The 27,375-nt window shown below is 44.9% G+C and overlaps 2 protein-coding genes across 2 annotated transcripts; one reads left to right on the top strand and one right to left on the bottom strand.

The window, feature by feature from the left end:
• Positions 1-4,691: 4,691 nt before the first annotated feature.
• LOC124694984 (G2/mitotic-specific cyclin C13-1-like) lies at positions 4,692-16,520 on the top strand. The gene is made up of 9 exons (XM_047227900.1): positions 4,692-4,931; positions 13,974-14,396; positions 14,881-15,113; positions 15,199-15,271; positions 15,366-15,442; positions 15,884-15,914; positions 15,993-16,145; positions 16,228-16,368; positions 16,449-16,520. Exons 1-9 carry the CDS (start codon positions 4,692-4,694, stop codon positions 16,518-16,520), a joined length of 1,443 nt encoding a protein of 480 aa, XP_047083856.1.
• A 559-nt stretch (positions 16,521-17,079) lies between these two features.
• LOC124701751 (mannose-1-phosphate guanyltransferase alpha-like) lies at positions 17,080-21,185 on the bottom strand. Its single transcript, XM_047233850.1, has 15 exons — positions 21,116-21,185; positions 20,951-21,048; positions 20,743-20,843; positions 20,555-20,633; positions 20,288-20,348; positions 20,138-20,184; positions 19,938-20,030; positions 19,690-19,780; positions 19,217-19,265; positions 18,288-18,404; positions 18,067-18,214; positions 17,862-17,954; positions 17,718-17,786; positions 17,560-17,602; positions 17,080-17,445 (listed from the first exon to the last, which is right to left on the bottom strand). The coding sequence occupies exons 1-15, from the start codon at positions 21,171-21,173 to the stop codon at positions 17,345-17,347; spliced, it is 1,248 nt and encodes a 415-aa protein (XP_047089806.1). The 5' UTR covers positions 21,174-21,185; the 3' UTR covers positions 17,080-17,344.
• Positions 21,186-27,375: the final 6,190 nt, after the last annotated feature.

The raw sequence follows: 27,375 nt of genomic DNA, 5'->3' as shown, positions 1-27,375 counted from the left end.
GCAATGTTTTGTTGTACCACTCTGAGGGATGTGATATTTGTGAAGAAGTCCCTTCATGAAGATCATATCAACGACTTGTATACTACAACATGCAGTGGTATGCTGGGTCACCGCAAATCGGCTGGCTCTGCATTATGACCTTCTTCAAGGGTGGCGAGCTCTGGCAGAAGAGAACCACTGGGGCTGGTGGAAGGAACTTGAAGGGGGAGCCATCGGCTTGCGTGGGCTCTGGGCCATCCTGTTGCTGCCAAGAAATAGAGTCAGGTTACAGACAATCATCACGAGCCATTGCAAGTAATTTATATGTAATGGTACCTGGCTTGCAGGAACGTCATATTCTGCATCAAGTTGCTTCAGCAACGGTCCTAGAGCTCTTCTGAAGGCGTGGGTCTTCCACATGGACCACCAGGTCTCGAAACCATCGGTAGTGGTGGTGAAACAGAGGTTATGAGGAATTGGAATGGCCAGAGCGTCAAAGAAGGTATAGCACCTTTGGCCAGTAAGAATGTCAGGCAGTTCAGCTCTGCTTGCTGTCAGGTGGTGGAGAAAGAAGTGTGGGGGCACTTGCCCGAGACCAAGCTGCCGGGATACTACCACCGGTTGGTAAGACTCATAGCCAGGCTTGATAATCCTGTTGGCGGTACTCATGCCAACCGGGAGAAAGCAAGGACGGATCATGATAGAGTACAAGTGCCGAGTGCTAGTGTCATCGGCAAAGCTGTCTAATCGGAAGGAGACTGGATTCTCAAAGTTCCCCGATTCAGTATAGGGAAAGAACAGGGGGTTGTCCAAGCCTTGGAAGAAAATCTTGAACGAATCATGGGTGAATCGGCTCTTTGAGCCAATTCACAGGACAACCTGAGAGCCGATCGAGGCTCGTATTTAATGTTTACGTGTATGCCATGCAGGAAACTAAGCGAGGCACATTCATCACCTTCCTGACCAGGTATAGGTCAGGTGGCACGCCCTTGCACCAGCATCAGACGTGCGTGCCGAGTCTTTGCGGGCCGTCGCTCGAGGGACCAGGGCCAGCCGCAGTCCTGGGAGCCTCCCGGCTCTACTGTGTTGCCCGTCGCTGCTCGCCGGTGGGTTTCTGACCGCAACACACCGTCAAGAACAAGTACCCCCTACCCAAGATAGAAGACCTGTTCGATCAGTTGACCGGTGCCAAAGTGTTCTCTAAGATTGATCTTAGGACTGGTTATCATCAGCTGAAGATTCGCGCCACCGATATCCCCAAGACTGCCTTTACCACCAGATATGGGTTGTATGAGTACAACGTCATGTCATTTGGATTAACCAATGCCCCAGCTTATTTCATGAACCTCATGAATAATATCTTCATGAACTTTTTGGACAAGTTTGTCGTTGTCTTCATCGACGACATCCTTATCTACTCCAAGTCCGAAGAAGAACATGAACATCATTTGGAGACTGTCCTAGAAACCCTTAGACACCACCAGTTGTATGCCAAGTTCAGCAAATGTGAGTTTTGGCTGAAGGAAGTAGGATTCCTGGGACATATCTTGTCTGCAGGAGGAATTGCCGTAGATCCCGCCAAGATCAAAACTGTTACAGAATGGCAAGCCCCAACCACCCAAACCGAGGTCCGCGCTTTTCTTGGATTAGCCGGATATTACCGCAGATTTGTCGAAGGCTTTTCGAGCATCGCTCGACCAATGACCCAACTGTTGAAGAAGGACAAGAAATTTGAGTGGACTGACAAATGTGAAGAGAGTTTCCAACAACTCAAGAGTAGACTGACCTCAGCCCCAATCCTGATCATGCCGGACATCACCAAGCCCTTTGACGTCTATTGCGACGCCTCCAAGATTGGTCTTGGATGTGTGCTTATGCAAGAAGGCAAAGTGATATCATACCTGTCAAGACAGCTGAAGCAACATGAGCAGAATTATCCAACCCATGACTTAGAGCTTGCAGCCGTTGTCCTAGCCTTGAAGGTTTGGCGTCATTACCTCATGGGTAATCGATGCGAGATCTACTCCGACCACAAGAGCCTGAAATATATCTTCACCCAGAAGGAGCTGAACATGAGGCAGCGTAGATGGATAGAATTGATCAAGGATTACGACATGGAGATTCACTACCACCCCGGCAAGGCCAATGTGGTAGCGGATGCTTTGAGTCGACTGCCGTGTCAGTTGAACTCCATGATCGCAATCGAGCAACCCAGCCTGTTTCAAGAGTTTGAACAGTTTAGGCTTGAACTTGTTAGTGAAGGATTCCTAGCCAGCATAGAGCTTCAACCCACCTTGATCAGCCAGATCAAGGAAGCCCAGAAAGGAAACGCTAGCATCGACGGAATCAAGAAACAGATAGCTGCAGGGAAAGCACCAGGATTTACCGTAGATGAAGCCGGAGTTCTTTGGTACAAAGGACGCCTATGTGTGCCGACAGATTCCGAACTGAAGGAAGTCATCTCGAAGGAAGCCCATGACACCCTTTACTCAATTCACCCCGGAGGTACCAAGATGTATCAAGATCCGAAGGAGCAATTCGGTGGCATGGAATGAAGAGAGAAATCGGAAGCTACATTGCCAAGTGTGACATCTGTCAGCGAGTCAAGGCGGAACATCAGCGACCCGCAGGATTGCTGCAGCCACTGCAGATTCCAGAATGGAAGTGGGACTCTGTAGGAATGGACTTTATCACAGGTTTGCCCAAATCCAGCAAAGGAAATGATTCGATATGGGTAGTTGTCGATAGACTGACCAAGGTAGCTCATTTCATCGCCGTCAAGACCACATACCAAGGCCCAAAGTTAGCTGAGTTGTATATCTCCAGAATTGTCGCCCTGCACGGAACCCCGAAGTCGATAGTGTCAGATAGAGGATCACAATTCACCTCAAGATTCTGGCAGAAAGTGCACGAAAGACTAGGAACCCGTCTGAATTTCAGCACCGCCTATCACCCGCAGACCGATGGACAGACGGAAAGAGTCAACCAGATACTGGAGTACATGTTGACAGCATGTGTACTGGAATATGGATCCAAGTGGGAAGACTGCTTGCCATACGCAAAATTCTCTTACAACAACAGCTACCAAGCCAGCTTACAGATGGCCCCCTTTGAAGCCTTGTACGGAAGGAAATGTCGTACCCCTCTGAATTGGTCGGAAGTCGGAGAAAGCCAAGTCTTTGGACCCGATGTTCTTCGTGAAGCCGAAGAGAAAGTACACAAGATCCGCGAGTACCTCAAGACGGCGCAATCAAGACAGAAGAGCTACGCCGACAAGAGACGCCGAGAGATGACCTTCGAGATCGGAGACTTCGTCTATCTCAAGGTATCCCCCCTGAAAGGAATGCAGAGATTTCAGCTGAAAGGAAAGCTCGCACCCCGATATGTCGGACCCTTCAAAGTTCTGAGTCGCCGAGGCGTAGTATCTTATCAACTGGAGCTACCGGAAGAAATGTCGGCTGTGCACGACGTGTTTCACATATCACTCCTCAGGAAGTGCCTTGAAGTCCCCGAGAAGACCGAAGTGTTCAAGAACATCGATCACCGATCGGTGGACATCAACCAGGACTTGACGTATCGCGAAGTGCCGATTCGCATACTGGAGGAAGCTTACCGAACCACCCGCACCCGAAACATCAAGTTTCTGAAGATTCAGTGGAGCAACCATACTGAAGATGAAGCCACGTGGGAACACGAAGACTTCATGAAGAAGGAGTACCCAGATCTCTTTAGTACCTAATTTTATTTTAGATCTCGGGGCGAGATCTTTTGTAAGGGGGAAGGGTTTGTAACATCCCAAATTTCAATAAGAAGCAGAAGAAGAAGTCCAGAGATCCAAAATTCAGAACCAACAAAAACTTTTTCTTGCATATAGTACCATGCATAGGACTTGTGCATTTTGAGTGATATGCCATGATGATTGTTCTTATGCTTATGTGATGAACACTACAACCCTAATGTGATCAAATGAAGATCACCAACCAAATAAAATAAAAGAGAAAGAAATCAAATAAGAAAACCCTAAAACCCTCACATATGGTTTAAGCCATTTTTGCAAATCTTTACCCTAGACCATTTTGGTCTTCACCATTAGTTGTATTATGTTACTAAACACTTAGTACAACTTTTGGAATCAAAGAAATACAAATCAAATCAAATTCAAACTCAAATTGTGATCACATATGATAATGGTCAAATCTGCCATTTATATTCTGGTCACTACTTTGAGCCCTTGCATTTCAAGTTTTTCAAACTAAACTTTCCCAATTCTTTGCACCTCATCCAAGAGCACATCAAGGTGAACAACTTTGGTAAAGACCACCATGCCAAAATCATCTTGGATCAAAATCTATGCTCATGCCAAGTTGAGACTTTTTAACATATGCAACAATCTCACTTTGGGCAAATTTGCAATTCTTTGAATTTTAAAATTCCACCACCACACAGAGTTGTCTCTGGTCATTTACAACTCAACCAAACCCACCACTTTCAATTTTTGAAACCATTTGAGCTCAACCAAAATTTGGCAAAGTTTGCAATTTCCAAATATGGATTAAATTCAAACACTATTTCAAATAGTGCTCTAGCCAAACCTACTGCCCCATTTCACTCCAACCTGTCCCCTGGTCCCCTCTCTCTCACTTGCCTGCATAGAAACCCTAGGAGGGCAAGCATAGCTTGCATGGCATGGCCATGCCGGCCCATGCCACACCATGCCGCACACCCCCTCTTCTCCTTCCTCCTCCACACTGGCCCTGGTGTCCAAACCATCCACCTCGCCTCCCTACCTCACCCTATGGCCGCCGATGTCGAGGAAGACGCAGAAGCTCGCCGGATTTCGCGCGCCCAAAATCGCCCAGGATGCCGATGACGTCGCAGCAGTGCACGCGCGGACGCCACTGGCCACGCGCCGCCTCGCCAACACGAGCACGCCCTGGACCCCCGCTGTGCAGGTTGAGCATCGTCGTTCCACCACGAGCCCGCCAGACACGCTCGCCAAGCCAACCCGTGCCCGCCGCCGCCGGAGACGACGACCCTGTTCCGCCGCAGACGCGCCCGACACGGAGACAACGCGACCAAATTAGGCACCGCCCGACAGCGCTGTCGCCGCCAAACGCACCGCCTGGACACGCTGAACAGTTCCCCGCCATCCTCTAGCTCGCTAGCTCGCCGGAACCGCCGCGCCATGGTCGACTTCCTCACTGCCCCGCAGCACCCTCGCGCTTCTATAAATAGAGAGCTCCCTCGACCCATCCAAGCACACCAGCTCACTCCCCACCCTTCACCGCTTCTCCTCGCACCATTAGTTAGCTCGATTGTCGCCGGAGTCGCCGGAATTGGAAGATCGGAGCCGCGGAAGCCCTGGGAGCATCGCCGTCGATTCAGGCCTCCCCAAGCTCCGCCACTGCTACAGGCTGCTTCACCGTCATCGACAACCTCGCCCTGAACCTCGCCGCCGACCGCCGGAGCCCTGGTTAGCCCTCCGACCCCTAGGCTCGCCGCCAGACCCTCGGGTTCTCGCCGGAGAAGACGATGAGCGTGCGCCGTTGGATCTTCTTCTAATCCAACGCGCCACATCGCTCGTACCGCTTCCGGCGTTATGAGTCGCTGACCGGTGGATCCCACCGTCAGACATCCCACGCCTGCGTGGACGCGTGGTGGGCTGGACATGGGCCGTTTTAATTCAATTTGGCCCAACTCAGTTTCCCGCCGGCCCTTTTATTCAAAATTAGTTTAATTGATTTCAATTCAAATTCAATACTGGCCCTAACTTTGAAATTCAATAGAATCTGTTTGGCTTGGCCAAATTTAGCAAACTTTATATTGTTGGAAAGCTATTGAAAAGTTCTAACCAATGCCACTGGCCTCAACCCTAGATCTTTTGTAGAATTAATGTGACAAAAAGATTAAGTCAGGGACTTTTGCACATTCAAATAAATCTTAAAAATCAACCAAAAATGATATTTAGTTGATTCCAACTCTAATAGCTCACATTTCACTTACACTAATTGTTTCTGCGAAGATATGGTGTGGTCACTTTGGATGATCATGCCCTAGTTTGAATAAAGGACTATATGGCTAGTTTAGTTAAGTGATATTGTCCAAAACTATTATGTAAATCATATGAAGTGTTTCACTTCATTTAAATCTTGTCCCAAGTACTTTCATATGAAGTTTGGACCCCTGGTCAAATACTCTCACATGAAATACTTGGTGATTTTAAATCATATTTAGGATTTTTAAATGGTATGAGGTATTCCAACTCATTTAAATCATTTTCCCAAATGATGATGAGGAATGGTTGACTTAGGTCAACATGATTTCATGCATGATTGTTGGGAAGTTAAATCTTAAGAAGATTCAATGAGAGGAAATTATTTTCCTCCAACACTAAATGGAAACTACCATTTACATATGTAATGAGAGGAAATTATTTTTTCCTAAGAAAAGAAAACCAATGCACCTAATTGTGTTATGTGTGTGATTAGAATAGTTTGTGTGAAGTGATGATGTGCTTAGTATAGCTCTTGAACTTGTTGAGTGATTATACCTCGTATTTAAATTTAGACGCTAGCACCGGAGAATACCAGGAAGAAGAAGGTTGCTACCAAGAGGAGTAAGAGGAGAACTTTGAGAACTACCAAGGCAAGCTAATATTCTTGCAAAGTGCAAAGCCCCTTGGGGCAAGGCACCATTAGTCTTACCTTTCTTACCACAATCCTATCCCAAGTTTTTACCTTACAAGTTTTTACTTGTTTATTTAAAGAGTTACTTTTATAGTTAACTTTGGTCTAAGTTAAAGAAGGTTACTAGAGTAGCAAAGTGAGTCTCAAAGCTAGCCAAGCAAGATAGCACCCCTCATGATTAGTGCTAGTGCTAAATATTAAAACTTGACTACTCTAGATGGGAACATGTGACTTGAATTGAATTTGAAACCTTGGAATGATGAGTCATTCCATTGAATGATTTTTGAAGGTGAATATGACCTAGAGAAGATGGTGATTTTTTTGATTAAAACTGATATTGGTTTGAATGCGATACCTTTCCAATTTTGAGTACCCCCACAATACCTGATTATGGGTAGGGCTTAACTGGAAATTTATGCATCTTAGTATGGGTTCCCTCTGAACACACATCATAGGGGTTATGCCGAGGCTGCCTCCGTTATTGGGAAATGATGTGAATTGAGGTGAATTGTACGGCCAAGCCCTGTGCAGTTCCCAGGTTGACAGTTGGTCTTCACTGGGAGGCCAAGCTCATGGGGAGAGGTGGTCATACTAGGGTTTGTAAGTGAAAGGTTATGGTTGATGATACGCATACTGTGTTACGATGATTTGGGGTTATCCCGACGGATGAAATCAAATGTTGTGGCATAAGTGTGCAACCTCTGCAGAGTGTAAACCTATTCGAATAGCCGTGTCCACGGTTACGGGCGGTTGGAAAGGCCATACAGTTTCCGGTGTCAGATTCTTGAAAATATGAAGTGAATGGTGAATGGTGACTTGTTGTTGAATCACCACTTAAATGGTGGGATTGACACTAATGTTCCCACTTGAGTTAGTTAGCACTTGAATAAGTCTTTTCTCAAATACTTGTGAACTAAAATTGGCTTTATGCAAATAAACTAGAGCTTAGCACCCCCTTACTAGACTTATTAGCACTTACACTAGTATTAGTTTGCGAGTACTTAAAGTACTCACGGCTGTGTCCCTGGCTATTCAAATGACCAGAGTATGAAGATGAACAAAACTACCAAGGAGATGACCAGCAGGACGCCTACGACAACTAGGAGTCTTCCGACGTCAAGCGTTGGCCTGTGTACTAGAGAGTCCATTTATCTTTACGCTTCCGCTATGAACTTGTGTTTGTTCGTTGATCAATAGATCAACTATTTGTGTAATATGGATCATGTGATTCAAGTTGTAAGATAATATGGTTTGTAATGAATGATGACTATGATATTCAACTATTATGCCTCGCAACAACAATATTCTTGGGATTGCGATGAATGACATAATAAGCATCTGGACTTAAAAATCCGGGTGTTGACACCATGGCATGGTGCAGTGGTGTCTCGGGACGGATGCAGTGTGATGGACACACGTAGGATGGTGGAGTCGTCTGGCGCCGTGGCGGCATCGATGGCAGGCCTGGCATGGTCAATGTGATGATCTCTCTTGAAGATGGAGTGGAGGAATACAGCGGTAGCAACTTTTACGGCGTGTGCGTTGGCGTATGCTGAGAGTCTGCTTGACTGGATGTGCTTCTCATCTGCTATTGGGCGGTCTGGGAAGGCATTTGGTTTTTGGATGATATGAGTTGGTGAATTGTCACCCCCTTCATCCATCTTTAGGTTTAGCGAGGTGGCTTCGAGTTTTGATCTTTTGTATTGCTCTTGTAAGGTGTTGTGAATAATCTAATAAAAAAAATCGTGTGCATCCTTTGGATGCAGAAGCTGGGGTGATATTTCCCCCATTTCGAAAAAAACTTATGTAGGTCTCAACACTTCAATGCTACCACCCGTGCGCCTTTAATACATGGACATTCAGTTAAGAGGTTTAGCAAAACAGCAGCAGAATGTTAAGCACAAGACAGACTCTTTAGTGCTAGAAAAGGAATTGAAAAAAAATGAAAAATCTTGAGCCATGCATAACACCGACATGTATAGTTGTTTATACCATCAAAACTGAACTGATGTATCACAAGGATATATTGCCCAACAGAAATATGAACTGATGTGTGGCGAAGACAGATTATACAAGCAAACATCACTAAACTGTAGAACAGATATATTACTACACACATATCTACCATGTTAAATAACTCAATTGCAGAGCTCAATTCTCTCAAATTGGAAAGCAAACATGACCCATTTGCACATCACGCCACTAGATTTAACAGCACGTGAACTGAAAATTGAATGGTACGCCGCGTGTTACATCAGCAGCGTGTGGAATCGAGTGGTGCCGGAGGCCATCGAGATGGGTCTCTCTTTGTCTCTTCCACTGCCGTTGGGCCTAATCCCTGACGGCGCAATTGTCATCCCTTCCGGTGCCGATGGATCTCCGCCCTGCTAGCTGATGCGGCTAGCCTCCCTCTCAAAGTTTGATTCACGTAACAAATCTGATGTCTTATGATTATTATTGTATTGGTCTTGACATATCACAAGCCTAAGGTTAAGGCACCTCAGTTGTTGGAGATACATTACCTCCATGAGTAAGTCGCGCACACATTTCAATTCGAGAGAATTGATCTTTGTTACGCCAACAATCCTATTATGAGAAAAGTATACCACTTTTCAATTTTTGCGGAGGGATATGTCTTCAACATGGTGCCGGAAAAATTGATGGAGCCATGGGCCTTGCATCTAGAGAAGGTTCAATTCTTGCGCTAACTAGCAGAAATGTGATTGTGGAACTCAGCTCTCTGGAAATCTAGATCTGAGTATAAAAATCCAGTCCATGTTCGTCGGATCCGTTCCGGATTTGTAGCTGACAATATGCCTCGGAATAGTTATATACATGGTTAGTACTATGGAGTGGTTTTGGGAAAATAATTTTATGGGAAAATTGTTGGAGTTGGTCCACGCAGGTGATTTTGTAGACCAGGTTCTATAGAATTATTTTTCATGGTTTTGGTCCTCCCACTATTTACGCATTCATCTTCCGGAAGCCATGAACATTTAACGCAAGTACAATTTTATACATGCAGTAATTGACACTTGGCACATTTAATAATTCCTCTAAATGTATCTTCTATGGTGTTGGTTTCAAATTGAAATAGATGTTGGTGAGATGCAGGAATTTTTATTTCTTAGATCGACTTATCTAATGGTTAGCTTAGTAGTTGTATATTTTGGAAATTTTGTGATACTCTAGTTGCATGTAGGCTGGAATATGTAAAACTTGGTCGACTGCAAACAAAATCTTAAGAAAAAAAGTTTATGGTTACTCTAGGTATAGTGGCACCAGACACGAAACAATGGGTGGCTATCTCCTGTCTCCGGTGAATGGCAACATATGTCAACATTCTCACATGATTCAACATCTTTTTGCCTCAAGGAAACTAAGCGAATGAGACGGAAATGAGCATGGTAAGAAGAAAGTGAGCCCTAATTTTTCGTAATTATTATTAGTATTCCTCCTTTAATATGAAAATAGTATGCTCACTCAAAAGCTAATGCACTATAATTTCTCCACAATGTGAAAAGTTGGTTACATTTTGGTTCATGTCTCTCTTAATTTGCATTGCATTTTCACCGCTTTGTACATTGTGGGCGCTAGTTAATATTGAGATCCGATGTGAAGTAAGTGAGCTAAGGCCGGCTCTTGAGCAAAAGGAGTTCGAGTGCAGGGTGGAGCTTATAGTAGCTGCTGAGATTCTTTGCAAACATAAAATAAGTTGTTTTACAACATTGCTTTTGCTAACTTTCCATCTTCCAGTTTAGAAGTGACTTAACTAATTCTCATGTATACTATACTTGCATTTGCAACTTGTTGCCATATGTTATGACTTTTTTTAGTACTTTTCCATAATTACATGCTAGTTATTTATAATGATGCATTGTGGGTCTTGAATTTTTCTATAAATGCCAATTGCATGCTTTCTTCATGTGGATTCCTTATGTATTGGTATGATTATTTGCATGTTTTTTATTGGTTGGTACGTATGATAATACTTCATGTCTATCGAATGAAGCCCGGTAACAACTAAGGGGGTGATCCACTCTCTCATGTCTATTATGTTTCTGTTGGATTGTGAACGGCGGACAGACCTAGTTGGATGGTGATACAACTAAGGGGGTGATTCGAAGTAAGATATCCATGGATTATTTAGAATTGGTATGATTATTAATATGCTTTTTATTGGTTGGTATGATATTATTTCATGTCTAATATGTTTCTATTGGATTGTGAATGATTGGTACATCTAAGGGTGATTTGAACTAAGGACTGGGGTGAATGGGTACTTCATTAACATCATATTCAAGCGATCTAACTTGATTGGATATCGATGCAACTCCTAAGCTATAGATATATGTTGTGGCCCTAAACCCACTATAGATGAGGACGTTTACACTACCACGGTATGGTAACTCAACTCTTTAGTTGATGCACTAGATGCCTAGTACAACTCTTTAGTGACTACTTAAGTCTACTACACCTTGTTCATAGTCATTATCACCCTTAAATACTTGGTATCCTTTACCTTCCTCGCTACTTCTTCATTCTGTCTTAACAACGTTTGATTTACAACAAGGGTCATCATCATATCCATCCTACTACAAATATCTAAGTTCTAGAGTTCTCTACAACTTTATCCATTCCCCAGATATTCTTGCTACAACAAAATATCTTACTCTAGATTTTTCATTGATTTCTAGGTTCTCCATAAGTATTTATAGCTTGATAATTCTTGGATCCTCTACAAACTTCTCAAACATCCTCCTCGTCGCTGACAGATCTATGCTTTACGCTAGGGTGAGGAAAATAGGCATACTATTTTTCAATACCACATATGTAACATACCAATTTACAACTTGTTGAGCACTAATAAATCAAGGTTGCAGTTGGACAATGCAAATTGAAGAGTACATGAAATCCCAAGTGTAGCAAGAGGTATATTCAACCCGAGAGGACAACAAGATGGACCTTGCCAGCCAAGGCATTTCCATCAACATGCACATGGTGCGAAGACCGTGAGGCCCACGTCACCAGGATAGGCCACACCACCTGAAGCCAACCAACATAAGATAATAACCAACCCTGCATGACACTCTAGTGGAGGCAAAGTCGTATTGGAGGAAACGGCTATATCTTGGCCTTAATGCTCCACATGATTTAACGTAATGGACTCCTGTCATTACACACGTTAGTCGATGACTATAACTCCCATCTAGCCACCGCCATAAGGCAGACATGGGACGCTGCCCTATAGGATATATTGTCAACGCATTAGACTGGGACATTACCATCACCTGAGCACACCATTCACCCATACTCCAACTAGCCACAAAAAGGAGTATGTTCAACCGGGGACGAAACATGTATTATTCTTTGTGTCTTGTGTGTGCTAACACATCGGATCTTGTCCTCATACCACCCTACAAATTTATGACAAGAATAGCTATTCAAAATTACAAAGAGAGAAAGAGGAAATAAGCTAACACCTTGAAAGAAGCAAAGAGAAAATAAGTGGTTGTGCTCGGGCTGCCAGGCGGTCGTCCTAGATTGCATACGGGGACTACCTGTCTACGCCCTAATACAGTATCGACATGCATCCCTCGATTGGTGGTGCCACTAAACTTTGAAGTCTTGCAGGTCCACCGTGGTCCTCTAATAGCTAGGGACTAGGTTCATATTATACTACGAGCGTTGCATTGTTTTCCCCGACGAGCGACACCTTGAGACACTAGTTGGTATTTGGGAGGCACCGAGGTAGAGTGATTAGTTTGTCATTGCTAGATCATTTCCTTCCTTGGGCTTAAACGATTGTTTCCAGTTTTTAGATACTATATAGTTGAATGATTGCGTTGCCGCTGCCTGTTAAACTTCGTTTATCGTAGCACATGCCTAATAAAAACTATAGTTGTGTATTCGACTAATTGTGGGATGTCCGAGATCAACCCAACAACATTTCAGAAATAAAATGTCCTTAGGAGGAAGTCTGGTGATGTAGGTGTTGGGAGTATGGTAATCTAGTTGATGCTTCGAGCAAGAATAAAGTTAAGTGTATGCTCTCTAAGACCAATGGATGTATTTATATTTTAAAGAAGCATGTCGCTGATAGGGATAATGATGTAGCAAAATTCAGGGGAAGCTCACAGGAAGCTAAGTTCAAGTCTGAGAAATCTGGGGACATCTAGGAAGAGCAGCGAAAAGACTCCCCGTGAGCTTGACTATTGACGAGGTCCCAATGCAAGAGTGTTCTTTGTTAAGTATTTAAGTTAAAGTGGCATCTCCTTAATTGGGTGTAATGCTGTCAGCCTGTCACGTGTGTGCCTGTTTTGAATTATTCCTTTCAAATATGATTTTAGGAATTAAGAACTACAGTTCTGAAGCGTGAACTACCGTATACCATATTTGGTTCTTATGGTATTTTCCTATTTCTGTGCGATCCTCTTGAATGCACTAATATTTAGTTATACATATTGCTTTATGTATATCTTCACATCGAATTGTCTTACTTTTTTTTGCGCGTAAAACTTGTCTTGCTGACCAGGTATAGTACAAAACGCCTAGGCAGCTAGGCGTAGATGGTCGCCGCCCACCTACCACCTAACGCTTTTTCTAACCATTATCAAAACTCATACGCATGAATGAGTGGTAATATGCATTAAAACTACATAAAACACATACTGAAAATTGTATCTCATATCTCATCAAACAAGCATAAGATCCACAATAGGGGATTTACATGTATGCTCATAATTACGGGTTGTGAATTCTAGGACATATATCGACGACTTTATGTCAAGACGAAACCAGATTTTTGTTTTTGTTTCCGGTGTTTCTGCGAGGTTGCTGCCTCCTCTGGAATTCACGAATTCTAGGACATATTATTGACGGTTTTAGATCAAGATGAAACCACACGCGAAAGATTCAAGTCAATGGGATGGTTGAGGGGGGAATCACCCTCCCGACATGTCTCGCCTTCCTAGCTGCGCCAAGGGGCATGCTTCTCGGGCCTCTCGAGACCTAGCTTACCACGAGGCACATATCGATGTGGCATGTCGGCTGGGATCTTCGCCGTGACATCCCGGTCCAAGATTCGCCACCTCTCTTCGACGAAGTCGAAAGATCACGCCAGATCCCCCATCCACGAACCACCTCCCAAGTTTCAGGATCGCCATCTTCAATCGCACGCCGGCACTGCCACAACCAGCAGGAGGATGGACACATATGATGAAGTCACCGCTGCCACCTCGCCGACGTCATCCATTTACTAGAAGGTGTTTTTTTCTATAGTGAGTTGTATTGAAATGGAATTTACAGGTTAGCGAAATCGCGTGCTTGGGCATTTTGGCCAGCAAACTCCCGCCTTGCGTTTCAAAAGCCAACTTGCGTACAAAAAAAACTAGGAATGAAGCCACTGTAGCAGCAGAAGAGGAGGGCGGCGACGGAGGCGATGGAGAGAACACCGGCCGCGTCTTGCCGCCTCTTAAAAGGCCGGCCAGTCGGCCACGGACCGCCAAGCCCCCGATCGTCTCAATCGCTCGCTCCAACCGTCGGACGCCGCGGAGGAGGATGGAGGACATCGCCCCGGAGGAGGAGGAGGAGGAGGAGGAGGAGAGCATGGCCGACCGCGCCCGCCTGCTAGACTCGGACTCGGAGCCGGAGCAGCCGGACCCCGTCGCGGCCCGGGCGACTATCGCGCCGTACCTCGAGGACGTCGACAGCTACATGCGGTCCCTGGAGGTGAGCGAGGGTTTGTCGATTCCCCTTCTCGCTGAAACCCGCGTGCGGAAATCCGAGCTCGTTCTCGACGTCGGCTTGCCAGGGCTCCAAAATTAGTGTTGTTGTGGTGTGATTAGTCTGTTCAGCTGTTAAGGCGAGGCAGCGCTGGATAGAATTGGGGGTATTTTGGGGCGTGATCACGTCGTTGCGCTCATGGATTTCAGGGATTCAGGGGATTGGAATGGATCGGGTTGTGTTGTGGATGAATAATCTCCATGCCGTTATTCAACTTTTATGGTTATGGATGTGGGTGTTATCTAGTTTTAGCTACTGCTGGCTACGGTAATGCTGACATTAGGAGGGCGTATCATTGCGCCGGTGAGTTCCATATCTAAATAGCATGTTAACTTCACTGCCTCATTTCGAATATAAAGCTAATTCTTCAGGACGTATGTTAACTGTCTATTATCAATGGTTTGGTGTGACTTTGTTGTCCAATTTTTAGGCGCTGAGGAGGCCGAGGGACTATATGCTGCCGGTGGAAGTCACACAGGGAGCTATCACCCCTACCAAAAGGGCGAAGGTGGTGGACTGGCTCGTGGAAGTGGCTGGTGACTTCAAGCTTCTGGCTGACACGCTTCACCTTGCGGTTTCATATTTCGATCGATTCCTCTCAGTGGGTGTCATTATCCCCAGCGAGCTGCAGCTGCTGGGTGTGACTGCGTTGCTTGTTGCTGCGTAGGGGGCTGAACTGTTCTTTATCTTTCTTGTTTTGTTTATCTGGCAGCACGACCATCTGATTAGCATGAATGGAATGTTGCAGGAAGTTTGAAAATGATATGCATAAGGTGGGGGAATACAGTGACATTACTGACAACACATACACCAAACAGCAGGTGGCCTTTCTTCTGCTTACTTCCTAGTATTTCTTAGTAAAATGTTGGTGATCCCAAATGGCGGAGAAACATTTGTGGTTTTTATGCACTGCAGGTGGTGAAGATGGAGGCTGACATACTGAAATTGCTCAAGTTTGAGATGGGGAGCCCCACTGCAAGAACTTTTCTACGGTAGGTGCTATTTCTGAAACTTCTATATATGCATAATAGTTGTAATTCCTCAATCACATACACAGTAGTATTATGAACTGCCTTATTGTGTTTGAAACATGCTTAAGCCTAGCACTCTGGTACGTGTCAGTTGCGCCAAACAATTTTCTGAAAGGAGACCTTAGTAAAATCCTATATCTGGTATGTGAAAAGCTGCCCCAAATCCATGTTATCTTGCTAGGAAACTAGAATGACCGTCTGTGGCTAATCTTCTGTTCATGAGATTTAGTGTAGCAGGCCGAACACAGTTTCGGTGGCATGGCCACCCCACGACCACAGTGTTGTTCATTACGGAAAATAGTTACCATGTTTATTTCGCATAATATATATGTTGTCCTATGATTATTGCCACGCTGGGCTCAAAATATCATAAGCCTAATGTTTAATGTATGTCTGTTGTAGGAGATACATAACTATGTGCCGTCGAGGCGATGTAAGTATCTTTTGCTGCACCTGCCATTTATTTACTTAATGTTCTTTACTATAATGTGTCCCCCTCTTCAAACCTTAGCGTGCAAAAGCAAAAACGCTGGAGTTTATGTGTAGCTACCTTGCGGAATTAAGCTTGCTGGACTATGACTGCACATTGTTCAAGCCATCACTTGTTGCTGCTGCCTGCCTTTTTTTGGCCAGGTTCACAATCAGCCCAAAAAACCGTCCTTGGGTAAGATGACATCAATATTAGTTGGCTGAATCTGCATTATGCTTTATCATTTTCTGGCATTAGCTTTGTGTTTATTCTCCAGAACCTGACGCTGCAACGAAAAACGGGCTACAAGGTCTCTGATCTAGACTGTTGCATCTTGACGATACATGAGTTGCAGTTGATTGGAAGGTACCCAGGCTTGGAAGAAGAAGCCATAAAACTCAAGTATAGTCATTCTGAGGTGAGATTGGCTTTCTCTGCTATTTTGGCTTTGTCATGAAAAGTTTTTTGTTTCAATTTGTTTGTTTGATCATTGTACAGCTTGAGAGTGTGTCGGCAATGGCTTCACCACGAAAAATCCCCGAGAAATTCCTCAAGGACATCAAACAGTGAAAGGCAGAAGTGCTGTCACAATTTTTTTTGCAGGCGATGGAGATTTTGTAGTGTTAGTAGAATGCAGGTTCGTGCAGACATTATTATCGCTTCCTGTCCACGATAGACCGTTGCAGAATCAGTTTAGTAAATAGTTTGTGAGAATGTTCCAGCTGCATTTGATATTTTGATGTGATGTGTGACTGGAACGAGTTTGTACAAGAGATAGAGCATTTTGGTATGGTATGCAGCTCGAACTAGTCTGTACAGTAGATGGAAGATGGTGCCATAGTCAACAATATTCAGTATGAAGTTACAGTGCAAATCATAATGTGTTTTGGCATTTCCTTACCGGATTTTGTTGAATCTATTGTGCCTGATGAGAGCACTGATGGCTGATGAACTTATTTCCAAAAAGGAAAAAAAAACAAGACAGTTTATGTATGGAGGTTAACTGAAGCATGCAACTGTGTGCCCATCAAAAGAATCTGTTAGCTTGCCATTATATGCAGCCATATACAAAAGCCGATTTAATTGAAAAGACAATTGCCATCTCCAAAAATACAGCACCGGCACCGGCTCATGTTCGATCCAAATTTAAGAACTTCCATTCTCAGCAAACAAAAAATGCTGTGATCTGTTTGTATAGTTTCTACATCCGTAAAATTGACACCAGAATGGTAAACAAAATTACACCATATTGTATCGAAGGCTAAGTACAGACTAATGATCTCAATCTAATGGGAGCTTACATGGAGGAAACAAAGAAGAAAACTGGGAAATTACATGTCCGGTATGAAGACCTTATTTGCGATTAAATATAAATATGAATAATGAATGGTGTTTTATAGGATGATCTCCTCTTGCACACTAACATTGAGAGTTTTATTTGGGAGCACAATGCTGTTAGTTACAACTACTTCATCTTCAACATCAACGGCTTCACCTGCATTTTGATAGAATGTCAAAAATCAAGCAAATGAACTACCCCCATGTAAAGCATATTATCACAATATTTTTATGAGAAGATAACAAGATATCATCTGGGTAGGGGTCTTACCAAGAATGGTGATACCAAGTTTGGCATTGTGGTCACCTTCACCCTGTATTCAAAAGAGTACATTGTTACGTGATCCACCCAGAAAAAGACTGGACTGGCAGTAATAGGGTTGTCATAATTTGTTTATAGATAGATAAGCCATTAATAGGAAATCTTGCCTGTACACGTGACCATTTTCCTATTGTTGACTTCCAACCCACTATTGAATGTATAACAACTGCATTATCCTGCAACCAAAGGAATTATATGAGATACAGGTGCCTAAATGTAGGTTATCTCTTCGTAAACAGAGAAAAACTAACCATAATTTCAACATCATCTAGAATGATGCAATTGATAAGCCTGGCACCCGCTCCAATGCGTGCATTTGCTGATAATGAGACATTGGGACCAATCTGTATACAGATGGAGAACAAAATAATAAAAGCATCACTAACTATGTGAAGAATATCAGACATCACGAAATATCACAATCTAGTCAAGGTGTGTTGAAGAACCAGATGTCACCTTTGCAGTTGGATGCACCTTTGCAGATGGATGGATGTACACGTCGCCTATAATAGTGGCACTCTTTTTGCCATCTCCAGAGGCTAAAAGATGAGGAGAGGTATGGCGAAACTGGGAAAGATATAGACCAGAGCATCTCAAAGACATCCTGTACATAGATGCAACACTGGTTACTCAACCATTTCAAGATTAGAAAGAGAACCACTAAGAACAATATTTACCCTGGGGTCTTTATCTGTTCCCAAAAATCAAGTGTCTGGTATGTGTAAAGTTCCTTCTTTCCTGCTAGAGGGGATAAAATATCTTGATCTAACCTAACATAATCTGCCGGAAGTGCCCTGTTGAGAATTAACACAAGATATTAAGTATTCAGTAACTACTTTGGGATCGCCTCAATGGAAGCTCTTGATCAGGTCAACACTAGTAGAAGAAAGTGTTCTATCTTTTTAAAATCCATCAAGGTAGCATGGCCAATTAGCCCTCCTACAGGTCTTCTCTTTTGTTGCATGGATATGATGAACGCGTAAGGCATATTCTATGATTTATACTTCACTGCACTATCCTCACTGGGACCTTAACAAAGGTTTGTGATGCCTTCAAGAAAACAAAGGATCATGCCAGAAAGCATCTTTATTGTGCTGGGATCATGGTAGCACCCCATGTTCCCTGAACTTAGCTTTCTTTAAAACATAAAGGGAAAATCTTTGGAGGTGCCACACATGAATAGGAACAAGATGGTTAGCACTTTCATTACTAAAGTGACAGTGTGACACTACCAAAAATCACTAAGAGGATAACAGTAGCAGGCATCAAACTTATCAGTATGAGGAATTCATTAGTAGTAAATTTCATCCATCTAATGAGCAACTGATTTGCTAGAAAGATCAGTGTATTGATGAAGTTCTGTTTGACAAAATATGCTCCAAGATATTTGTATTACAGGTTAAGGCTTAAAAATTCAACAGATTTATCGCATTTCACACTCAATTTCCTGGTAATAATGCATTAACATGGTAGTGCTACTGCCTATTCTTTGAAATAGAAACCAAAAGGTTACCATGCATAAAAATTAATCAAATTCAAATTAACTGAGAAATAACCAAATAAATATGGAGGAAAAGGAAGAGAAGAATATATCATCGACACATACTTCATTGCAGATTGAAGAGCTTCGAAGCTAGATACACGGCGAATATTAGCTGAAATGGCATTAAAAGGGATTAAGTTTTGTGCTCTGAATAGAAAGTGCCCTTCAGATAAACAAGACAAGAATAAAGAAAAAAATATTAACCGAATAGAAGGAATGTACTTTCTCAAATTTTGATCTCACCAAGCTGCCAGAATATTAGGTCAATCGGATCAGTCAAACCTTTTTTACTAATGGTTTAACTGATGGCAGCAGCAAAAAGAAAACATGCCTCATGGAAGCGTAGGAAAATACGAGTTTTTGCAAAATTTAGAGCTGAAGAAATAAGAATGTCTTGTTCGCTATGTGAGTTTTGAGCATGTCAGAGATGTTTGACATTTCCATGATGTAGAGTGATAAATAAGCATGGACGATATATTTCAACAAACAGGCAATTTAAAAAGAAAATACTGCTGTAATATTACTGGACATAATACCTCTGTCTTTCTTCTGTTTTAGGACATCCTCGATGGCATTGAAGATATTGGGTGTAAATATATATACACCACAGTTGATGAGATCACTGACCTACACATGCATAAAATGCATTAGAGCTAAGCTATTTACTTATCAGGAACAACTAGTTGTGCCAAAATAATCTGAAAGCTAAATAAGACGCATAAGTCTCCAAATGGAAAATATAAGACCAAACCAAAAAATCAAATAACCAGCACTGTGTACTCACAAAAGTCTCTGGCTTCTCCGTATAGTGCAATAGTTCGTTTGTCTCAGGATCGGCTACTAACTCGCCAAACTGGTTAGCTGACTCTGCAGATACCTGGGAAAGATATTGGGGATAGTGTTATGCATGAGAATACTCTTAGAACTCTGGTTGTCGGTATTTTGAAGACTAATATGAAAGTTTGTACTAGGTTGTTCTCGCACCTTATTGACTAGCAAAGTGCCCATTCCACCGTACCTTTTATGGGCCTCTGCAACAATGAGATGGTGATACATTTAGTGGTCAGTATCCAACAAAACAAACACTGTTAATTTACAATGAGCAGTCCTAGGTTGAGCTACTTGGCAACGTACCGAGCATTTCGGGCAGGGGGAAGCTTGAACAGACATCGCAGTTGAGCAAAACAATGTGTGACTGCAAAAACAGAAGAGTTTCCTTAATCCAACCCAGCAGAGCAAAGTAGATACCAGCAAAACCCAGGCCATTGGATCATCCCAAATCTCAATGAAACAGCCTGGATCGATGCAATCCGCTACGATTTGAACTGAACAACTAAATGCAAGGGGCCAAAAGACTAGTTCAATTTGCACAATTTAAACAAAGGAAGTCAATGGCATTACCGGACTGTCCTCCATGATGTAATCCCTGAAGCTGTAGAGGCCCCCGGCGGACCCGTGCGGCTTGTCCTCTCTCAGGTACCTATAATCAAATAGCAGACACGTCAATGGCAGTTCACCGCAATCCAAACCTCGATGCGGCTAAGTCCTGAACTGACATGAATTTGAAAGTGAATTGAAAGGAAGCTGACCTGACGGGGATCCTGAGCTCGTTGGAGATGGATGAGACGTAGAGCGCGAACTCCCGCTCCTCGTAGAAGCCGATGAGGTATATCTGCGCCAGGTTGGGGATCTGCAGCAGTTGGGATCGAAAACGGGGTCAATTAATTCTCTGACACGAGCCGCACAGTGCGAACTGAACCCAGATTGCAAGGCGAAGGCGAAGCAGAGGGGGCGTACGCGGCGGCAGGCGGAGATGGGGTGGTGCACCATGGGCTGGCCGGCGAGCGGGAAGAGCGGCTTGGGCACGTTGAGCGACAGCGGCCGGAACCGCGTGCCTGCAGCAGCAAACAGTCAGAGACGATCAGAGGGGGCGTGGAGGGGGGAGAGGGCGGATCTGGTCACCCTTGGTGGGGCCGCCGACCATGATGACGGCGACGACGCGCTGCTCGGAGCCGGCCATGGCTCTGGCTGGCTGGCTGCTTCCGGCCCGGGCGCGGCGCCTCGGCGGCGGCGGCGGGCGGCGTGGCTGGGTTCTGAGTTGGGTACTGCTGCGGCTGCGCGGGTGTGGTGAGATTTGAGGCGACGGGAGTCGGATGATGGGGGCGGCTGGACCGTGGTGTTCGACGGCGACGGGCGGGAGCTGGGTGTGCTGAGCTCTGGTTCTACTACGGGCTTTGCAGCAGTCGTGGCTCTGACCTGTGGATACTTGTGCGCATCTGGATCCGGTGGGGATCTGTGCGCGATCCGGCATCGGAGTGCGGGCGTGGTGGGCCGGACTTGAACCCAGGGCGTGCCTCCGGCGTGGCGGACGAGCTTTGCTTCCGAATTCCGATATACGGTCAGATCTCGACCTTTTTGAGGCGTGCGGAGAAATCCAACGGATGGCCAGGCCGTGTGTGGCGGGCTACCTAAAACGGGACTTATTTGATTTGTTTTGGTAGACAGAATGTGGGTAACAGTTCGTTTGCCATACATACGACAATTAAAATTTGAATTCAATTACAGTAAAAATCTTTTGAAGCGCGTGATTTTTTTTAAAAAAATATGCCATTAATTCAAACATAATTTACATATAAATATGTAAAAAAGATAGAAACTAGGAAAAACTATGGAGGTGGCGCCAGATTCTGGGCGCGCCTAGGGTTACGACGAGGTGGCGGCAGGACTACGATGACCCCGCCTCGTGGTCGTTGGTGGTCTTCTTCAACTAATTGGGCATCTTCATCGGCGGGGAGCTTGTAGTAGAGACGCTGGTTTGCAGGCGATGGCGATGTTGTAGGGACGACGATCGTGTGCCAGGCAGTAAAAGTAGAGCAGACTACCAATGACCGCGCAACATCCTAGCGCCATCGACATCACCGCAATCGTAGAAGCTAAGGCGGTGGTCAGGGACGATTTTGATGGTCTTGGTCAAGCAAAGGATCCACGACCAGCTACCATGGTGCACTGGACACCCCCTAGAAAAAAATTTATTTGTAAAACATCAACTTTCCACCACATATGCACCCCCTAAATTTGTTTTATATCTGTTGTGGCACCCTTGGTACACCCTGGTTCCAGATGATGTAACCTCGCCATTGGTCGTGGTTGCTGCTATCGGTTCTACCCTCAGTCGTTGCCATAAGGGCCCGCGGCACGTGCGGGTGGGACACGCGGATGGGTTAGTCTATTTGAGTCGCGTCACTAGAACTTGCGTGACCGGTTAGCCAGTCCGCGCAGACCGTTTTGAAAGGCCCGGTGCCATTTGGGTCGCGTTGGTGAAGATGCCCGTAAGAAGACAAGCATCTAATTATTGCATTTCCGATCCAGGTAGGATTCCACACGGTGTAACATCTTGTTTCTCCTTTATGTTCTCTATTCCATGGAAGGCAAACACGTCAATCCCCTGCCAGAATCAAGCCATTGGTCAATATGATTGTGTTCTAGGGCCTAGCAACCACAAACACGAGCACCGTCCTCCTCAGCCATACCACAGAGATCTTTGCCGCACGGCAGCGCGCGCAGCGCCACGACCATGCATGACGGGACTGCGGCTGCCAGAATGCAACGGTGAGTGTCTCCTTGCCACAACTGGGGCCGGGAACAGGCCAACTGGGCCGTGTTCACGGTATAGACCCATCAAGCTGGGGTGGGTCACATGTACTCGTAGGACCGTACGAGCAGTGCAGCCCGGCCACGGTGATTTCGTACTGTGCTGAAGTCAGGCCCAAGCAGTGAGATACTGGTGTGGCAATACGCAAGAGGCCGAGGGTGTGGGTGTGGCACTGCTGCAGTGCTGCTGCGACTGGAAGGGGGCTAAAAAAACAAGCGAAGGCGCTGCGGGCAAAAAATGGATGTCACGGTTCTACCGGTTTTAGCTTAGTTCAAATTTGTACTAAGCTGAAAAAAATATGTAGGTTTGTGAAAGGAAATGAATTAAATGCCTATAGCTGTTTTAGTGGTTTCCTACAGTATCGGTTTTGCAAACCCCTAGCTGCATATGTTAAAGCGGCGTGGTACAAGTACAAATAACTAGAAATAAACAAAAGCTACAACATAGTCCTTGAGATTTATAAAAAGGGCCTACATCTAAGAACACGAAAAGTAGTTGGGTCATCCTCCACGCTTGTGCGCAATCTTCACACTTGAGCCATCTTAAACACCACTGCGAACAAACCACTTGGGGCTATGGAGATGCCTGAAGCTTGGTAGAAAGTCGGTTGCCTCCAAATGGCTCTAGCCTAGGAGGAAGGAATCGATGCGGCTTTGAACATGTCGAGGCTGATATTTGGATGGCATCGTGATGCATAGAGGTTGCCCTTCGGCCATAAGAAACAGTGGTAGGACGACAACGACCGTAGTAGCGCCACTAGGTTGATCTCCAAACAAACTCCCGCAGGTGCAACTTCATCTTCTTCCCACATAGCTCCAGATCCATGTGTATCAGATATTAGGTCCTTCTGACTTCTCCTTCCACCACCACGATGGCGAGGAAGAAAGAGAAGGTACTCTAGATCGCCATGAACAAGTGCTCCCCTACGGACGAGCTTAATACAGAAGTTCTAGCCAGATCTGCTCATGGTCGCCATGACCTAACCCAGACAGAAAGCCTAGCAAAATCCTAACGCCGCTCGCAGACGCCATGGGAGAGCTTCATAGTGGCTAGAAGCCAAAGGCCACATGAGCAAAACACAACCTAGACCTAACCCTAGTAGTACCTACGGGAGCGACCCGGCCACCCCGCCCTTCTCCTCTCCATCTACCGAATGAGGATGAGACGGAGGAGGAAAAGGGGCATGATTAAAAAGAATTCAACAGATTCAGAAACATAAGCGTATCTTGTAGACTAAATGTGCTCATGTCCGCCAACCGGAGAGAAGACCTAGCAAAATCTTGGCCCCGTTTGCTGACGCCATGGAAGCTTCATAGCGGCAACAAGGCAAATGCCATAGGGTCAAAACACAACCTAAAACTAACCCTTGTACCTATAGGACCGACTAGGTCACCCCGCACCTCTCCCCTCCGACCGCTGCCGGAGGAGAAGAGCGCGGAAGAGGAAAAGCAACATGACTAGAAGGAATTCAGTAGATTAAAAAACATTGCCACCGTATCTTGACAGAATAAAGAGTAAAACACATCACGAGTACCCAAACTTGGCTCCCTTGCCCGCATCCATCATCATACGTAGGAATACACAATATACGGTAACTGAAGATGACGCACGGCTCATCTCGGTCACCGGTGTGGGTAGAGAGTCGTATTTTGCTGACGCGGCAAGTAGTGGAGCCCATTTGTCAGCCTCCTAACTGTTTATAGGAGAATAACAAAAAATCTGAGATAAAGTGAGAAAATAACTAAGAAGGGGCTAAATTGCAAAGTAAACCGAAGGAATAAGGCAATCCCCTTCACCGTGCGCGCAGGTGGCCGGAGCGGGCTTCGCGACGACCACTAGGACCCGCTGAGCCACCTCCACCGCGTGACCCCGTGTCGGCGTCCTCACCGCTAGTCGTATGGTTCCCCTCCGCCCGTCGGTGCCCGCCCCGCCATTGGCGCGCTCGTGGCCAGCACCCGGTCGAGCAGCTCGATCTGGGGCCGTGACAATAACGCGGAGGGCCCCTCAGCTCGCGGATGGCCATCTCCGTCCTCGGCATCATAAATTAATAAAGGGAGGGATAAGAATTCAGCAAGGTGATGCTTGCCTTGCTAATCAACGTCCTGGTACTGAGCGGTGTCACCCTCGTAGTACTCCTCGTTGCCGGACTCTACCGATAATAACAAAAACAATGCTCGGAAACGACATCCGAGAGAAACAATCAATAAATGAAGTAGAACCAAACAAAACAAATATGAAATGCATGTACAGCCCTAATATAATGAAATATATTTTTTTTAAACAGAGGCAAAAGCTTTGCCTCATCCATTAATTAAGCAGAAGGTGCTCGATTTTTAGGAGAAAATCGGGCGAAAACCTACAAAGACAGGGCCAAGCCCACACCCACCCACACGACGCCGCAAAGGGCACACTGATACGCGTACAGCACGCGTCCGTTGGGAACCCGAAGAGGAAGGTGTGATGCGTACAGCGGCAAGTTTTCCCTCAGTAAGAAACCAAGATTTATCGAACCAGTAGGAGCCAACAAGCACGTTGAAGGTTGATGGCGGCGAGATGTAGTGCGGCGCAACACCAGGGATTCCAGCGCCAACGTGGAACCTGCACAACAAAACCAAAGTAGTTTGCCCCAACGAAACAGTGAGGTTGTCAATCTCACCGGCTTGCTGTAACAAAGGATTAGATGTATAGTGTGGATGATGATTGTTTGCGAGAAAACAGTAGAACAAGTATTGCGATAGATTGTATTCGATTAAAAGAATGGACCGGGGTCCACAGTTCACTAGAGGTGTCTCTCCCATAAGATAAATAGCATGTTGGGTGAACAAATTACAGTTGGGCAATTGACAAATAGAGAGGGCATGACAATGCACATACATGATATGATGAGTATAGTGAGATTTAATTGGGCATTACGATAAAGTACATAGACCGCTATCCAGCATGCATCTATGCCTAAAAAGTCCACCTTCAGGTTATCATCCGAACCCCTTCCAGTATTAAGTTGCAAACAACGAGACAATTGCATTAAGTATGGTGCGTAATGTAATCAACAACTACATCCTCGGACATAGCATCGATGTTTTATCCCTAGTGGCAACAGCACATCCACAACCTTAGAACTTTCACATCACTTGTCCCAGATTTAATGGAGGCATGAACCCACTATCGAGCATAAATACTCCCTCTTGGAGTTAAGAGTAAAAACTTGGCCGAGCCTCTACTAATAACGGAGAGCATGCAAGATCATAAACAACACATAGATATAAATTGATAATCAACATAACATAGTATTCTCTATCCATCGGATCCCAACAAACACAACATATAGCATTACGGATAGATGATCTTGATCATGTTAGGCAGCTCACAAGACCCGACAATGAAGCACAATTAGGAGAAGACGACCATCTAGCTACTTGCTATGGACCCATAGTCCAGGGGTGAACTACTCACTCATCACTCCGGAGGCGACCATGGCGGTGAAGAGTCCTCCGGGAGATGATTCCCCTCTCCGGCAGGGTGCCGGAGGCGATCTCCTGAATCCCCCGAGATGGGATTGGCGACGGCGGCGTCTCTGGATGGTTTTCCGTATCGTGGCTCTCGGTACTGGGGGTTTCGCGACGAAGACTATATGTAGGCGGAAGGGCAGGTCAGGAGGCGTCACGGGGGCCCCACACGCTAGGGCCGCGTAGGCCCCCCTGGGCCGCGCCGCCCTAGTGTGGCGGCGCCCCGTGGCACCACTTCGTCTCCTCTTCGGTCTTCTGGAAGCTTCGTGACAAAATAGGCCCCTGGGCGTTGATTTCGTCCAATTCCGAGAATATTTCCTTACTAGGATTTCTGAAACCAAAAACAGCAGAAAACAACAACTGGCTCTTCGGCATCTCGTTAATAGGTTAGTGCCGGAAAATGCATAAATATGACATAAAGTATGCATAAAACATGTAGATATCATCAATAATGTGGCATGGAACATAAGAAATTATCGATACGTCGGAGACGTATCAGCATCCCCAAGCTTAGTCGGAGACGTATCAGCATCCCCAAGCTTAGTTCCTGCTCGTCCCGAGCAGGTAAACGATAACAAAGATAATTTCTGGAGTGACATGCCATCATAACCTTGATCATACTATTGTAAGCATATGTAATGAATGCAGCGATCAAAACAATGGTAATGACATGAGTAAACAAATGAATCATAAAGCAAAGACATTTCATGAATAGTACTTCAAGACAAGCATCAATAAGTCTTGCATAAGAGTTAACTCATAAAGCAATAATTCAAAGTAAAGGTATTGAAGCAACACAAAGGAAGATTAAGTTTCAGCGGTTGCTTTCAACTTATAACATGTATATCTCATGGATAGTTGTCAATGCAAAGTAATATAACAAATGCAATATGCAACTATGTAGGAATCAATGCACAGTTCACACAAGTGTTTGCTTCTTGAGATGGAGAGAAATAGGTGAACTGACTCAACATAAAAAGTAAAAGAAAGGCCCTTCGCAGAGGGAAGCATTGATTGCTATATTTGTGCTAGAGCTTTGGTTTTGAAAACAAGAAACATTTTTG

Source organism: Lolium rigidum, chromosome 3 (assembly GCF_022539505.1).
Source record: "Lolium rigidum isolate FL_2022 chromosome 3, APGP_CSIRO_Lrig_0.1, whole genome shotgun sequence".
In the NCBI taxonomy this organism is placed as follows: Eukaryota; Viridiplantae; Streptophyta; class Magnoliopsida; order Poales; family Poaceae; genus Lolium; species Lolium rigidum.
This window is presented reverse-complemented; position numbering and strand designations above follow the sequence as displayed.